This window comes from Rhinatrema bivittatum, chromosome 4 (assembly GCF_901001135.1).
Source record: "Rhinatrema bivittatum chromosome 4, aRhiBiv1.1, whole genome shotgun sequence".
Lineage (NCBI taxonomy): Eukaryota > Metazoa > Chordata > Amphibia > Gymnophiona > Rhinatrematidae > Rhinatrema > Rhinatrema bivittatum.
Window position 1 is genome coordinate 473,185,977 of NC_042618.1, and position 17,111 is coordinate 473,203,087.

Below are 17,111 nucleotides of genomic sequence, written 5' to 3' on the forward strand. Positions count from 1 at the left end.
CGGGGGTACCTGCTTTTTAGGGTTGGGCCAGATGCTGAATCCCCACGTTTAAGTTGTGGCACACAGAAGCCGAATGGCAAACTGAAATCATTTTCACAGCTTCAGACAAACAGCGGAGATTAGAGCATTAGCCTATGATTCAGGAGAAGACCGGGGACGGGTTCAGAACCCACCTTCTGCCACAGGCTCCGTGAGACCTTGGTCTCACCATTTTACCACCCATTTAGAAAGATAACGTGTGCCTTAGTCTGGAGTTTCTGGCCAGCAAATAAAACAGGGAGTTTGTGACTTTTAATGTCTGAGCCAGGATGTCCCGAGTTAGCAGCACTGTTCACTGCCAGTCCCTGCATGCGCTGTTACAGGCTTTCTGGTGTTGCTGTGTGTAATGGTACATTTTGTTTCAATGCAGGCCGTAAAGGTTTATTCACGGGCGCCTCAGGACTGCAGATTGCCTATCTCAGCGGCACAGAAGCGCAGAGCGAGCCGGCCCCTGCATACAGCTTCACCACCAAGGACACCGCGTCGCTGAAATCTGCTTTGGCCTCCAGCTCAAAATTCAAAGGTGTGGATATCTTGCTGACGTCCCCCTGGCCAAAGGATGTTTGGCTCTATGGAAATAGTCCAGTATGTGTTTTTATATATTTTTTTAATTACTTGTTGAAATTGGTTCAGAAAAAATGTTCTTGTTAATAATTCAGTTTGATTTGTTCTGATTATGAATTTAAAGGCAAACTTGACACTATTTTCCTCAAATTGTATTTCCCTAGATTTGGCTTCATGTACATGGTTTAAATCATATGTAAATTTTGGAAATACTAATAGAACTGCAGCCCCGTACCTGAGTAGCCCAAGGCAGAATTGCTGGCATACACTGGTTATCATGATGTGTAAATACACAAAAACCAGTGGCAGAAAATATGTCCTCAGCCGTCCGGCATTTTATCCCGTTACGGTTTGAGTGATAGTGCCTGGGACAGTAATATTGTGGTTCATTGAAAATAAGAACGCTTAGAGCCACTAGCTGCAGAGAAGTTTGTTTTTTTTTATAGCATTTTAATATAATAATTTCCCTGTATGTACCTGGATCAGTCCAGACAGTGGGTTGAGCCTCTTGTCCAGCAGATGGAGACAGAGAGAAACTGAAAGGGTATCCTATATCAGGACAGAGCCTGCCCTGCAGCCCCTCAGTATTTGTCTGTCTCCAGCAGATTCAGACAGTAGAATCTGCGGTTCCCGTCTTTCCTCAATTTCTCTTCCCCTTTGCAGTTTTCTTCTCAGATTTTTTGCAAGAACAAGCAAGTATTCACTATCCTTTGATTTAAAAAAAAAAAAAAAAAAAAGGATCCAAATTGTTTTTATGTACTGATTACATTCAAAACGTCTGCTCTGACGGAGACAGCTCTGTCTCCTCGCTCTGCTGGCAGCCTAGAGGGGCTTGTCCCTTGATTATTCAGCCTAGGCTCCCTTTCCTGGTGACCTGTTTGCAGTTTGGGGTGATACTGGTGGTCCAGTCACTTCCCCCTTTTCTGGCTGCATTGACCCTGAGAAGCTAATACCTCGGGTCTCCCAGCAGGGAAGATTTAATTCCCCTGCAATTACGCAAAAAAAAAAAAAAAAATAACAGTAATTACCTTGGCAGACAAAGCAGGTTTAATTTCTCCCTGCTCTGATTACATAGGGGCTGCGTGCAGGGTTCATTCGCCTGCATACGCTTCCCCCCTGCAGCCCGGCTCAGCTGATCGTCTCGGCGGCGGCTCCCTTTGATCATGCTGCGTTCTTCTGCCTGCCTAACCTGCGGGGAGCCTGCTTTGCGGCTCACCCGTGACGGGCTCTGCTCTGGGTGCCTGCCGGGTGGGGAGGGGCCCTCTGCGGCAGCGCCGAGATCTCGACGGCCTGGGGTCTGCCTTCCCAGCGCGTGGCTAGGCTGTTCCCCCGCTCTAAAAAAAACCGCAGCAACGGCGGCCATTTTGGGGGAGGTTTTTTTTTTTCTTCCGATTTAGGGTGGGAAGATGAGGGAGAGCTCGATTTTAAGTGTTCACACTCTGGAGGGAATTTCTGACCCTATCGTTCCCCCGCCCCCCCCCCTTACCCGGGAAGCCTAAACCTCGATTCTCAACGGAATTTGTGCTTTTAATGCACAAATCCTATTTAGCTAGCCTATAGGAAAAGGATGATCCCTCCACAGCCCCCTACTGTTCCGGATGGCCAGGGTTCCGTTAGTCAGGGTGCTGCCGGGAGCCCTGCCCCCCACCCCCCCAAGCCGGCTGCGCTCCCTGATCCTGACTCTGATTTGCTCCCAGGGCCTCCCCTCAAGGGTGATGACCCGTGTGTTTTCAGTTTGTTCCAAAGGGAAGAGCTGGACCCGCTCTCATTCCCTTTATTTTGGAGGAGCTGGGTATTGAAGTGTCACCGGAGGACTCTGCTTCGCCCTCTTTAGCAGCTAACATAGACCCAGTCCTAGTGGGACCGAGGGCTCCTCCGCGTACGTTCCCTTTTCACCCTATGCACAGGCTCCTCCGGGAATGGGAGCCTCCCGAGGCGGGACTCTGAGTGGGTAGGGCAATGGACAAGCTCTATCCCCTCCCTGATCACTGCCTAGAGATGCTTAAAGTTTCTAAGATGGACGCTTCCGTCTCCGTGGTCACCAAACATACCACCATTCCAGCGGTGGGGGCGACAGCACTGAAAGATATTCAAGACTGCAAACTCGAGCTTTATCTCAAACGCATCTTTGAAGTCCTGGCATTAGGGGTCCGGGCGACAATCTGCGGCAGTCTCATGCAGCGGGCAAGCCTTAGGTGGGTTCAACAATTGCTCAGCACCCAGGACCTCCCGTCTGCAGAGGCGGAGCAGGCAGAGCGACTGGAGGCAGCAGTGGCATATGTGGGGGATGCCCTTATACGATTTGCTATGTGTACAAGCCAGGGCCATGGTTTCAGCGGTGTCAGCCAGGCGTTTCCTATGGTTGCGCAATTGGTCTGCGGATTCCTCCTCTAAGTCGCAGTTGGGCACTCTTCCCTTCAAGGGCAAGTTGCTTTTTGGGGAGGACCTTGAACAGCTTATCAAATTCTTAGGGGAGAACAAGGTTCATAAGCTGCCGGAGGACTGCTTGAAGCAATCTAAGTCCTTTTTTCCTTCACTTTTTCGTTTTAGAGGTCAGCGCCGGTTCAATAGTAGAGCATGGGGTTCCTTTCCCAGAGGTACCTCTTCCAGATCTCAGTCCTGGTCTCATTCCTTTCGGGGCTGACGTCCCTTCCGGGAGGGAAGCGCACACTTGGTCGCAAAGCCCTCTTCACAATGAAATACGGCCGACTAATTCCTCCGTTCACAACTCAGGTGGTCATCTGTCCCTGTTTCTCGGGGAATGGGTCAAAATCACATTGGATTCACACCTCTTTGCCTCGGCCATCTTTCACACCTGCTCCGGCAGGGTCCAGTATTTTTCGATCAGGCAGATCGCTTTTGTCTAGCGGCCTGGCTTTTGAACGGCGGCGACTAAGAAGGAAGGGATATAGAGAAGAAGTTATATCCACTCTGTTGCGAGCCCGTAAGCCTTCTACCTCTCTCGCTTACGTCCGGGTTTGGAGAGTTTTTGAGAGTGTCTGTCTGTCTGTGCTGAGTCCGGAGTGCAGGCACGCAAGGCTCCAGTATCCCAGGTCCTCTCATTTCTCCAGAATAGCCTTTCTAAGGGTTTCTCTTTTAACTCCTTATTGGGTACAGGTTTCCGCTCTTGGGTCCCTCTTAGGTAGTATCGATGGTTACGCGGTGGCGGCTCATCCAGGTGTCGTTCGATTCCTCAAGGGGGCCAAGCATTTGAATCTGCCAGTTCAACCTACTTGCCCCTTGTGGAGCCTTAACTTGGTGCATCGAGTTCTCTGCGAGGCGCCCTTAAAACCCCCTTCAGCGGGCTACGCTACCATTTTCCTCGACTCTGTTTCGCCAGGAGGGTGTCTGAACTCCAAACGTTGTCTTGTAGGGAAGCCGTTTCTCTGATTCAGGGGTCCCCCTTAAGACGGTACCGTCCTTCTTGCCGAAGGTGGTGTCTTCCTTTCCTGCTTTTTCTTCTGAGGACATTGCGAACACACCTGGGGGTGACCTGCAGCGCCTTATGTAAAAAAGAGTACTACTGCAATATTTACAGGTTACAAATGAGTTTCGAGTTTCTGATCATCTCTTTGTCTTATGGAGTGGTCCAAATAGGGCAAACAAGGCTTCTAAGGCTACAATTGCTCGCTGGCTAAAGGAGGCTATTGCGTCTACATATATCTGTCGGAGCCGGACGGTCCCGGAGGGCTTAAAGGCCCACTCTTTGCGTTCACAGGCTACTTCTTGAGCGTAGAGTCAGTCGGTCTCTCCACAGGAAATCTGCAGAGTCTCTGCATACTTGGAAGTCTCTGCATACCTTTGCTCGTCGTTATCACCTCGATGTGCAGGCGCCAGTCTTTGGCTCCTTCGGAAGGCAGGTACTTCGAGCGGGACTGTCTCGGTCCCGGCCTGTTTAGGGAAGCTTTGGTACATCCCACTGTCTGGACTGATCCGGGTATGTACAGGGAAAGGAAAATTGGTTCCCTGTACGTACCTGGATCAGTCCAGACAGTGGGTTATGTCCCCAATCCAGCAGATGGAGTCAGCACAAGCTTTGAGGGGGCGTCACCCTATATAGCACTACCCCCTCTGCAGGAGTTCAGTATCTTCTGACTCCAGCAGATGCGAGTAGGGTATCCTGGGATTCTCCCATTGCTATAGGTTTTTCCCTGTGTTTTTCTTTCTGATTTTCGCTTTGGCCTCTGCCTACTTGTCTTGTTTGGATCAAGTTGTTGTATTTGAAAAAAAAAAAAAAAAAAAGAAAAAGTTTCTCTTTTGGGGAGCTGTTTTTCTCTCTCTGGGTCCTCTCTCTTGCCTGTGCTGCGTTTTGGACGGGGTAAGTTTTGGATTTGCTGTGTTTCTTTTCCTTTGCAGCTCTACAACCTCCAGTGCCTCGCGGATGCCGGGGGAGCCGGCCTCCCCGCGCTGAATTTCTTGCCGGCGGCCATTTTGCAGCTCCTCAGGGGCTGCTGTGGCAGGCAGGGAAGATGTTTTCGGCGGGTTGTGCGGCCAGGAGGGCCCCCCCGCGGCACTTGGAGCTTCATCCGGCGGGCAGTGCAGGCCGACCGGGCCCCCCCCGCAGCGCCGTTTTTCGCGCTCTCGCGGCCCCCCCGAGGCTTAAGGCTTTAATTGAGGCTGTTCTTCGCTGCCGTTTCTGCTGCCACGCGCTCCCGATGCCGCGGCCGTCGCGCTGCTCAGCCTGCAGGGACGCTCGGTGCCTTCCCGGGGGGGAGGGCACCTCGCAGTCCCTCGCCGATTTTGCCTTCCTTTCCAGTTTGCCCGGGCAGCGTGGGCCGGCCCCTCCCCCATTCCTGGCGGGAACGGCGGCCATCTTACACACACAGCGCCCTGAGGGGACTCAGGGAGCGCTGGAGGATAGGGATGCGGTTGCGGCTTCTCCACCGGCCCTGGTACCGGAACCGGGTCCGCCGGGACAGGATACCACGGCCTCTCCTTCGTCCGGAGCCCCCTCGGGCAGGCCGGGGTTTTCCCCGGAATTTATTCTGCGTATGCATACGGCATATTTGCAGGGGCTGGACACACCTGCGGGGCCTCCCCAGGCTACGGTTCCTCGGATGGCGACTGCTTCTCAGGCCCCCCCCCCCCCCCCGGGGCTGGGGGGAGCGGCGCCAGGCCCGGCGGCTTCTGAACCTGATGTTACGGCCCTGGGCCTGGCGGACTCCACGCCGGAGGGGAATGATCCGCGCACGCTTCGCCTCTTCCGGAGGGAAGAGCTAGACGACCTTATCCCGCTGATTATCCAGGAGCTGGATCTGGGTCCGCCGCCGGACCCGCCCGCGCCTGTAGCTCCTGCGGTCGTCACCTCGGCAAAGAAGGGGGATCCGGTCCTGGCGGCTCTTCGGCCGAGGGCCCGGGCTTTCCCATCCACGAATCTTTCCTCCAGCTTCTCGCTAGGGAATGGGACGCTCTGGAGGCTTCCTTGAAGGTCGGACGGCCCATGGAAAAGTTGTATCCACTGCCGGAAGTTTCCTGGATCTCATTAAGGTACTAAAGGTGGCCTCCGCGGTGTCGGCGGTCACGAAGAGGACGACAATCGCGCGGCCCTGCGGGATGCGCGCAATCGCAAGTTGGAAGTTTTCCTCAAAAGGGTCTTCGAGGTCTCCACGCTGGGTATGCAAGCAGTGATGTGCAGTTCCCTTGCCCAGCGGGCAAGCCTCCTCTGGGTGCAGCAACTCCTCCCTTCCCAGGCCCTTCCTCCCGGGGAGGCCGCCCCGGCGGATAGGCTGGAAGCCGCGGTGTCGTACGGGGAGGATGCCTCGTACGACCTGTTTCGGGAGCTGGCACGTTCCATGGTTTCGGTGGTAGTGGCCAGATGTTTGCTGTGGCTTCGCAACTGGGCGGCGGATACTTCCTCCAAGTCAAGTCTGGGCTCCCTGCCTGTCAGGGGTAAGTTCCTCTTTGGGGAGGATTTGGATCAGATCATCAAGTCCCGGGGGGGGAAATGCGGTTCATCGTCTGCCAGAGGACAGATACCAGTCTTCTAGGGCGTTTTCTTCATCCCGGACCAGAGCCAGGGCTCAACGACGCTACAGGAACTACAGTTCGGCGGCCTCCAGGCCCTCCGCCCCCAGGTCTCAGCCCTGGTCGCGCTCCTTTCGCGGGCGCCGGCCCGCCCGCTCCAGCCCCGGGACGGGACATCCCTCTCCCAAGTCTTCACAATGTTGTCAGGCTCGCCCACTCCGCCGTTCCCAGACTTGGGGGTCGGCTGGCATTGTTCGACAAGGAGTGGGCGCACATCGCCTCATACCAGTGGGTCCTGGACACCATAGGACGCGGCTACGCTTTGGAGTTTGTCCGCGCTCCGCAGGGACGGTTCATCTTCTCCCCCTGCGGATCGGGTCCCAAGCGATGGGCGGTGCAGTTAACGCTGGACAGGCGTCAGGAGATAGGCGCTATTGCGCCCGTGCCCTTCGGAGAGGTGGACTTGGGCCATGATTCCATTTACCTTGTGGTGCCAAAGAAGGACGGTTCCTACCGGCCCATCCTGGATCTCAAGGACGTCAACAAGTCCCCGGTTCCGCATGGAAACACTGCGGTCTGTGATCGCGGCGGTGCATCGGGGGGAGTTCCTAGCCTCCTTGGATCTGACGGAGGCCTACCTGCTCATTCCCGTTCACCGGGAACATCAACGTCCTCTCAGGTTCAAGATTCTGGCCAGCATTTCCAATTCATGGCCCTCCCATTCGGGTTGGCGACAGCTCCACGCACTTTTACCAAGATCATGGTAGTGGTGGCGGCTGCCCTTCGGAAGGAGGGCATTCTAGTCCATCCTTATCTGGACGATTGGCTCGTTCGAGCGAAGTCTTTCCGCCATGGACAGGCAGCGGTGGCCAGGGTAGTACAGTTCCTGCAGTTCCTGGGATGGGTGGTGAATTTCTCCAAGAGCTCCCTCCTCGCAGCGCTTGGATTTTTTTTTGGGGACGGCCTACGACACCCGTCCCAGCTCCGTCCCCGCTCCTGGGGGTGATGGGCTCCACCATCGACATGGTTCCTTGGGCGTTTGCGCGCCTCCTACCTCTACAGAGAGCTCTTCTCTCCTGTTGGAAACCGCTCTCGCAGGACTACCAGGTGCTTCCCCCTCTGCCGCAAGCGGCCAGGAACAGTCTGAGCTGGTGGTTGGATCCGGCGAATCGGGCTCGCGGCGTGTCCCTCGATCTCCCAAATTGGGTGGTAGTTACCACCGGCGCCAGTCTCGGCGGCTGGGGAGCAGTGTGCGACCGCAGCTTCACGCAGGGGACGTGGTCCGAGGTGGAGTCGATATGGTCCATCGATTGTCTGGAGACCTGAGCGGTCAGACTAGCTCTGCGACACTTCCTGCTACTTCTTCGGCACCGGGAGGCCAGGATATTTTCGGACATCGCTACCACCGTGGCATATATCAACCGACACGGAGGCACTCGCAACCCGCCGGTCGCGCTCGAGGCAGCGATGTTGATGCTGTGGGCAGTGCGGCATCTGGTCCGCCTGGCGGTCTCGCACTTCGCAGGGGTAGGCAACGTCCAGGCGGATTTCCTCGGTCGTCAACTACTGGATCCCGGGGAATGGTCACTATCCGATGAGGCGTTGCAGCTGCTTGTCCATCGGTGGGGGACCCCCCCACCTGGGTCTGAGGGCGTCCGCGCACAACGCCAAGGCTCCCGATTTCTTCAGGCGCCGGAGAGAGCGAGGTGCGGAGGGAGTCGATGCCCTGGTACTCCCGTGTCCGCCCCATCTCCTTCTCTACGCATTCCCATCGTGGCCACTGGTGGGCAGAACACTCCGCAGAATAGAGGCTCATCAGGGGACTGTGGTTTTCGTCGCACCAGAATGGCCCAGGCATCCCTGGTTTGAGGACCTGCTACAGCTGGTCCTCGATGGACCCATACGACTAGGGCGTCTCTCCCGCCTCTTGCATCAGGGTCCGGTATTTTTCGAGCAGGCAGACTTCTTCTGTCTGGCGGCTTGGCTATTGAGAGGCGCCGCCTCCGGCGCCGAGGCTACCAGGAGGCGGTAGTGTCCACCCTGTTGAGTTCGCGAAAGACGTCGACGTCGGTAGCCTATGTTCAAGTCTGGAAGGTGTTCGAGGCGTGGTGTTCCAGCCAGAACACGGGACCACCTAAGGCTTCTGTTCCTCACATCCTTCAATTTCTACATGCGGGGGTGGACAAGGAGCTCGCCTATAATTCCCTACGGGTCCAGGTGGCCGTCCTTGGTTCGCTATTGCGCGATGGGGGTTCTCTGCTGCAGCCCCCGGACATTGTTCGTTTCCTCAAGGGTGTTCCACATCTGCGGCCTCCGTTGCGAGATCTTTGGCCCTCCTGGAGTCTCCACCTCGAGCCACTGAGGAGTGCAACGCTTAAGGATCTCACCCTTAAGGCAGTGTTTTCTGGTGGCTATCTGTTCCGCTCGTCGCTTATCCCGAAGGTGGTGTCTGCGTTTCATGGGAATCAGACGGTGGAACTGCCGTCCTTCTTGTCTTTCGAGCCGAAGTCTCTACGACTCTTGGATGTCAAGCGCACTCTGCGTCTCTATCTGGAAGCTGCGAATGATTTCTGGACGTCTGACCATCTCTTCGTCCTTTGGTCTGGCCCCAAGAAGGGGTCCCGGGCCTCCAAGACGATTGCCGGATGGCTGACGGCTGGCATTGCAGCTTCCTACATTGGGGTGGGGCGGTCTCCCCCACCCGGCATTTTCGCGCACTCTACACGTTCTCAGGCGGCCGCCTGGGCGGCGGCTCGCTCAGTTTCTTCTCAAGAAATCTGTAGAGCAGCCACCTGGAAATAGTTACATACGTTCTCGAGGCACTATCGCCTATCTCTCGCCTCTCCAGTGTCTGGGCTTTTTGGCGAGCAGGTTCTCCGAGCAGGCCTCGCAGGACCCCACCCGATTTAGGGAAGCTTGGGTACATCCCACTGTCTGGACTGATCCAGGTACGTACAGGGAAAAGAAAATTATTATTTACCTGCTAATTTTCGTTCCTGTAGTACCATGGATCAGTCCAGACGCCCACCGCGTCTGGGTTCTCTGCCTGCTCGGCTCCTTTTTCTGTGGCTGTCCTTTCTAACGTCTTCAGCTTTTACTGCTTCTCGCAGTTCCCCACAGGTTGTCTTACTGTGTAGGTTGTCTTCCTGTGTTTCTAAAGCTTCCTACCCGTTGGTAGGGTCTTTGCAGTTCTAGTTGGTATAGTTGCACGGCTTCGTTGCCGGTTCCTTTTCTACTTGATCCATTAAGGGGTTCGGTTTTTCTACTCGGGCTTTGATATACTCGATACTGAACTCCTGCAGAGGGGGTAGTGCTATATAGGGTGACGCCCCCTCAAAGCTTGTGCTGACTCCATCTGCTGGATTGGGGACATAACCCACTGTCTGGACTGATCCATGGTACTACAGGAACGAAAATTAGCAGGTAAATAATAATTTTCTTTTCTTACCTGCTAATTTTCGTTCCTGTAGTACCGCAGATCAGTCCAGACTCCCACCCAGGTACTGTTGCTATGTCCGCTCGAAGTTCTTCTCCTTGTTCTTCACAGCAATTTGGTGGATCTCTCTGCTTCCTATCAGAACTTTTTAAGGCACCGGAAGCATCTATTAGATGAATTTGAATATATGTAAGAGCGGTTGTTTACAGATTTTTGAATTGTTCAATTTAACAGTTATTTGTTGCTTGCTTGATCTTATGCTGGTTATTTTTCTTTATTTCTGTTTTGATAACATTTATACTGAAGGGTTGCAGGGTAGACTCTGTCCTGCTATGGGATACCCTTTCAGTTTTTCTCTGTCTCCATCTGCTGGACAGGAGGCTCAACCCATTGTCTGGACTGATCCGTGGTACTACAGGAACGAAAATTATCAGGTAAGAACCAATTTTCCTATAAACCTTTATACATTAAATAATAAGGTGCCTTTATGGAGAGGCAGAGTGCCACGTATGTCACTAGCATAAGCTCCCTCTCAAATGATTTTACTGATAATGCAGCATTATATAGAATTTCAGTTGTTATATTTCCAACCCCTAAACTAGATTACATCATTGTCAAAATTTTTATGATTGACTTTCTATTATAAACAAATCTGAATAGCTATGTGTTAATTAGCTTTCATTCTCCTCATCTCATGTGTAAATGTTTTCTTGGAATTTGCCAGCATCGTCAACCTTGTGCCTGTTCTAAGAATATTTTCTATAATCTTAGATGGAATGTAAACTGATCTTGTCTGTGTTCTCAGGAGGTTAGTTTACATTCCATCTATCAGTTCAAAATGTTCTACAGTCTTGTACTGCAGCATTTTTTTTATCTAACTTATGGAGTCTTTTGTCCAGGAAAAACAAGTGCAAGGCTGAGACTATAATATTAATTACAAAATTGCTTATGATCAAAACTCAAACCCCACCTCCATTTTCATCATATTTGTGACGTTACAATAATCAAAATCTAAAATTCCTCTAGGATTTAAGTTCTTCACTTTGGATCATAAGAAATATTAAAAATTATCTGCCATCTTATATTTTAGAATTCTGATTAGTTCCCTTAGAAAAAGGAGGCAGGAATCGGCTAATTAAGTTCACTGTATTAATGTAAACGTTTGTGGGAAGTGGATGGACTTCTGGAACTTAAGCTTTTCTGAGGGCTATTAGAGATCAGAACAAATACAAGGTAGTAATATTTTAGCTGAGTAAATCCAAACTAAACTTTTCTTACACGTTCCCATGCTACCACTCACTGTCATTACACTTACACGTACCCTAAAACACCTTCAATAAGTCCCTGTGCATATAGACAAACTCTTCATGAAAGGGGAGCTCTTTCAGGCCTTATAACCATCCTAGCAGGTAAGGAAACTTCTTGTTGAGGTTCTATCAGTCTTTTGATAGTTTCATTGGCTTTCTGCTCTGCCATGGAGGAGAAATGTTTCACTAGTTACATGTTTGTACCAACTTATCAGATTTCACTTGATGGAATTCATTGACAGGAAATTAGTGTAGCTGGGTTTAGGAAAAAAAAAAAAAGGTTTGGGTAAGTCACTGGAGGAGAAGTCCATAAACTGCTATTAATCCATAGGGAATAGCCACTGCTTGTTGCAAGGGATCCATTTAATGTTTGGGTACGTGCCAGATACTTGTAATTTGGATTGTCCGCTGTTGGAGACAGAATACCGGGCTTGGTGGCATATCTAATGTTCTTACGAGGTTGGATATCTGGAAGCAGAAATAATAATCATGGAAACATTAAGATAATGGTGGACAGGAAAGTTAAAAGTGAAGCACTTCAGAGGTGGTGGAAAATCAGTCTTTCACAAGCTCTTTGTAAGATACAAGACACCTGCAGCTTCTATAGTTCTGTCCATTTTCTGAATGGAGGTGCATTTAGAGAGTTTCTGTAATTAGGGCCTTCCAAATGAATTATATAAATGGGTTAGGGTGAAGCAGATGGGCAGTAGATATTCAAAATCGGTTGGATAAAGTGGTGTTCAGCGGAGTCAGGGAGTTTGAAAGTGAATGATGATTCTTGAAGTCCACAGAAATATAAGTTGAAAGGTTTGCCTAGTCAGAGTTCTAGGATTGGTGGTGTTAATAGATCTTTGTGGTTATTGCTGTCAGTGAGTTGTCCAGAAGTAAATAGCTCAGGCTGAATTTTAAATCAGCCACGCGTGTCGCGCACATTTTCAAAAGGGCCTGGCCCCTGGGTGTGGGCGTGTTCTGGGCAGGGCGGGACGCAGGCTGCCCGGGACGGTGGCCATTAGCCGCCGACCTGAGGAAGCGCGTGCCGGCAGCCGGCTGGTGCGCGTAAACTAATTCTGCTCACGAGGAGCAGCAAGTAATTAAATAAAATAAATTCTGGCAAGGTAGGGTTGGTTTAGGGGGTGGGGAGGAGAGGGGAAGGAAGGATAGGCAGGGGGTTAGGGAAGTTCCCTCCCAGTCCGCTTCTTAATTGGAGTGGACTGGGAGGGAACTGGGGAAGGCCCGTTTTTGCGTTGCCACATGGATATTGCAAAAATTCACCCCCCTTGTGTGCGCGGCCAACAGCTTTTATAACATGCGCGTGTTATAAAATTGTCACTACCATGTGCGTGTGCCGGGAACTGTGCACACATGGATGAGCGTGCATGTGTCTGAAAATCTTCCCCTCTTTAGTACCTTGGAAAAGGTGAATCTCGGCTGATGATAAAGGAAGTGGGAGCTTTAGCATAATAGCAGTATTAAATATTACTCAGATATCAAATCTGTTGTGGTCGTGGACCCTTGGACAGAGGTAGAGTTGGCGCAGCCTGCAGGGAGGAGCAGCCCCTGCAGGTTCCCACCGTTGGCTGGCAGAGCTGAGTGAAGCAGAGTTTATCGCAGGATACCAGTGTCTGCTGGTCTCAAGCCGAGGTTGATTCTGCAAATCGGATAATGCTGGCTGCCGAGGGAAGTACCAGCAGAGGATCCACGGGTTGCGAGAGTCTGTCGGGCAGAGGTGGCTTCCTCAGTTGGGGGCTGGCAAGGAGTGTTAGGTGCCTGGCAAGTCACGATGCGCAGAATGAGGGCCGCGCCGGTACTGGTGCTTGCGGGAGTGAATGCAGGGGCATCGGTGGACATGGAGGGAAGACGCCGCACACGCCGGGAGAGTCGGGCACAGAGCGAGGGCAGCACCAAGACAAACGTCTCCCAAACAACTGCACCTGTACCCAATGACGGCTGGCTACAGATGCTGCGGTTTAAAAGTCTGACGGGGTACTTTCCCTGTGCTATGCCGCACGTGGCCTGCATCTTTATTCCGGATGTATTGTGTTGCGTATGTCCCTGAGGTGTGCAGTACTATAATGCACAGGAGATAAAAAGTACGGGTGCTTGCCACTCAAGTGCCGCTGACTGTCCTTGTAACTTAGCCAGATAAGTGTTATGCGGCTTCAGTTGCTTAGCCGGCTGGCTGGCTTCTCAGTAGCTACCCATATCTTTATCTCCTGTGCATTATAGTACTGTGCACCTCAGGGACATGTGGCACAATACATCCAGAATAAAGATGCAGTCCACGTGTCGGATGGCACAGGAAAAATACCCTGACAATTCTCCCCCCGGAGAGCAGCTATGTTAGCAGGAAAGTGTTTAGTTCCTGCTGTGGGTATAATGTCACTTCTGAACCGTTGGAGATTCATTTTGGCATTTGTGAAGCCCTTGGCCACCAGGTGATCCTTTTCCGTGGGAACACAGATGGAGCTTCCACCTCCTGTTCCTCAGTGCAGGACTCTGGCCTCAAAATTCTGGGAAACTCGGGAGGGGGGAGGGGAATCCTCATAGCTCACCCTGTTAGTCATCAAATAACTCCTAGGTGGTTGAAGACGACATGGGGTGGATTTTTAAATCATCACGCGCCCGGCCATGTGCGCACGGTTCCCATGTTATAAAATCTGATGGCCGCGGGGGTGGGGGGGGGGGGTGAATTTTCGCTTAATATGCACGGTGATGCAATCGGGCATCCCCCAATTCCTTAGCCCCTTTTCCCAAAATGTTTTATTTTACTTACTGCTCCTCTGGAGCAGCTGTAATCTCCGCGCGCTCCGGCTGGCTGCCGGCACGCGCTTTCCCGGAATGGCGGTTAATGGCCCCATGTCCTGGCCGACCTCCATCCCGCCCTCAGCCAGCTCCTTTGGCGAGGCCTGGCACTTGTGCGCATAGCGGGGTTTAGGCGCTTGGCTGCGCCCGTTTATAAAATGCGCGCTCCACATGCGAGGCCAGGCCATACGCCTAGGCCTGTGAAAATTTGGCCGCGCATGTTAATCTTCAACCGCGATGTCTGATACCTACCCTGCGCCGCTCAAGTCTCTCTGTCCGGTTCAGCCAGGCTCTTCTGACTGCTTCATAGGTCTTTGAGGCTGTGTCGGTTCGGCCGCGCCAAAATTTGTCTTCAGAATTTGAGTCAGTTCATTGCGTCGCAGATCAAATGTCCGTCATGGCTCCTTAATCTTCCAAAGAAACCCACATACGGGAAAAGAGAGAGAAAAAACTGCCTCTCTGGTGTGTCTGCCCCGGCGGCCTGTACTGCCGTTCCTCCCCTGCGGCAGCGTAGGGTATAGGAGCTCTTTCAGCCAAACACCCAGACTGCGGAGTCTCTCACAAGCCTGAAGGGAGGTGCAGTTCCTTTCTCCTCCATTTCACTCTGCTCTGAGGGTTTCGCTTTCCCTGATGCTCTCTGGGCTCGCGTCGTGAATGTCCCCCTCGGCACGCCGCTGAGAGATCTCACCTGCTGCTCCTTTCGTGCGGGGGGGGGGGGGGGGGGCGCGCCTGAACTGCTGCGAATTTCTAGAGCGGCGCGAGACCGACAGTGGGGACGGATAACTCCTCTCGCTTATCTCTACAGGAGGAAGTGGACACGAAAACATGTGGCTCTGCATTGGTGGCCGGTTTAGCCTTCGCTCTGAAGCCACGGTATCACTTTGCTGCACTGGAGGGCGCATCCTATGAACGGCTTCCATACAGGTGAATGCAACTGTCGGTGGGGGTGGCGCGAACCAAAAATGTTTCTACTATATTTTTCCAATTTATGCAAAATTGTGCTAAAAGAGTACTGGAAATATGAAATTGCTGGTAGCATTTATTTATTTATTTTGGGGTGTCCTAGCTCTATCGCAGGGGTCAGGAACCTTTTTGGCTGAGAGAGCCATAAACGCCACATATTTTAAAATGTAATTCCATGAGAGCCATACAATATGTTTAAAACTAAATACAAGTAAATGTGTGCATTTTATGTAAGATCACACTTTTAAAGTACAATAAATCTCTGAAAATATTACACCAGGCCTTAAGACACCAATACATCTCCTATTAGGAAAACGGACCAAGTCAGGCTGCTATAGAGTCCTACACAGAAACTACACGCCAGCAGAAAACCTCACCTGAATCATGTGCAGACCCTCACCTAACATAGAATAAAGAGACCAAACGCATAACAAGAAGCATGCAGAAAAAACTGAATTGGAAACTGCAACAAGCCAGAGTCTCTGTATGCAGTGTAACAAAGGAAAAAAGAAACATCACCCATCCTTATAAAACAAATCAAGAAATATAAAATCATCAGCAGTAAAACTGTACTAACAAAAAGAACATATTTCGAAACAGCTGATGAGTGGAATATCCAATAATTAAAAACTCATATAAAACATTTCCAGATACCAACAACATATTTCAAAATAGCAGACACAAAGACCCAGTAATGAAAAATAATAAGGATACAAACATTTTTTTGCTCTGCATACCTGGGAACGTTTGATATCAGGTGTCCTGAGATTGTTCTGAATTAGCAGGAGGTGGGGTGGTTTGCTTGGAACTTTCTCCTCTCTCAGTCACATACCAGCACTCTCTCTCACACTGGCTCTCAATGACACACCTATACACACATGCTCTCAGTACTCACATATGCACATGTTTTTCTCTCTCACTTATATAGGCTCTTAATTACACATTTACACACATGCTGTCTATCTTTTCACGCTTACACACACACAGGCTTTCAATCACATAAATACATGGTGTCTTTTTCTCTCACACACAGACTCTCATTCACATGCTTACAAACATGTCCTCTCTTTCTCTCATTTACACACAGGCTCTCAATCACATACTAACATGCACCATCACCTAAACCAGCTCTCAATCACACACAGACACACATGATCTCTCTGTTACTTATACACACAGGCTCTTAATCATACATACACATGATTTCTCTCACACACAAAGGATCTCAATCATACACACATACTCTTTCACACAAACAGGTTTTCAATCACAAACTTACACATACAGGTTCCCAATGGTAAACTTACATTCATTCATTCATTCTCTCTCTCTCTCTCTCTCTCTCTCTCTCTCTCTCTCTCTCTCTCTCTCTCTCTCTCTCTCTCTCTCTCTCTCTCTCACAGGCAGGCTCTCAATCACAGACATACTCTCTTTCACATGTACAGGCTCTCAATCATTCACATACATGCATACTCACACACACACACACAGGCGGCCCGGAAGTGGAGAGTATCGGGTGCGTGCACGGCAAGAAGAGGCCACGCTAGTGCGCTCGGCATCGGCCCGAAGAAAAGAAGACTGCAGCGCGGCTCGGAGGAAAATAAAGAGGTTCAGCCGCGGCCGATGGGACTCCACCTCCGCGAGGGCTGAAAATGAAGAGGTTAGCGTTGGGAGGAGGCTGCTGCTGCTGCCGCGAGTTCCCGGGGTGGGGGAGAGAGAGAGTGAATTGCTCGCTCATTCACTCTCTCTCTCCCCCACCCCCACCCCGGGAACTCGCGGCAGCAGCAGCAGCCTCCTCCCAACGCTAACCTCTTCATTTTCAGCCCTCGCGGAGGCGGAGTCCCATCGGCCGCGGCTGAACCTCTTTATTTTCCTCCGAGCCGCGCTGCAGTCTTCTTTTCTTCGGGCCGATGCCGAGCGCACTAGCGTGGCCTCTTCTTGCCGCGCACGCACCCGATACTCTCCACTTCCTGCCACGGGGGGGGGGGGGGCGGGAAGAAGAGAGCACGCCGGTGCCGCTGACTCCAGCTGTCCTG

The 17,111-nt window shown here is 51.7% G+C and overlaps 1 protein-coding gene across 2 annotated transcripts in view; it reads left to right on the forward strand.

Moving 5' to 3' along the window:
- The window catches only part of CWF19L1 (CWF19 like cell cycle control factor 1), a 68,543-nt gene that overhangs the window by 8,745 nt on the left and 42,687 nt on the right, over nt 1–17,111 (forward strand). For both annotated transcript variants that reach the window (XM_029597256.1, XM_029597255.1), the window contains exons 6-7: nt 410–624; nt 14,918–15,036. In XM_029597256.1, coding sequence (XP_029453116.1) covers nt 410–624; nt 14,918–15,036 — 334 coding nt within the window. The remainder of the gene's footprint in view (nt 1–409; nt 625–14,917; nt 15,037–17,111) is intronic.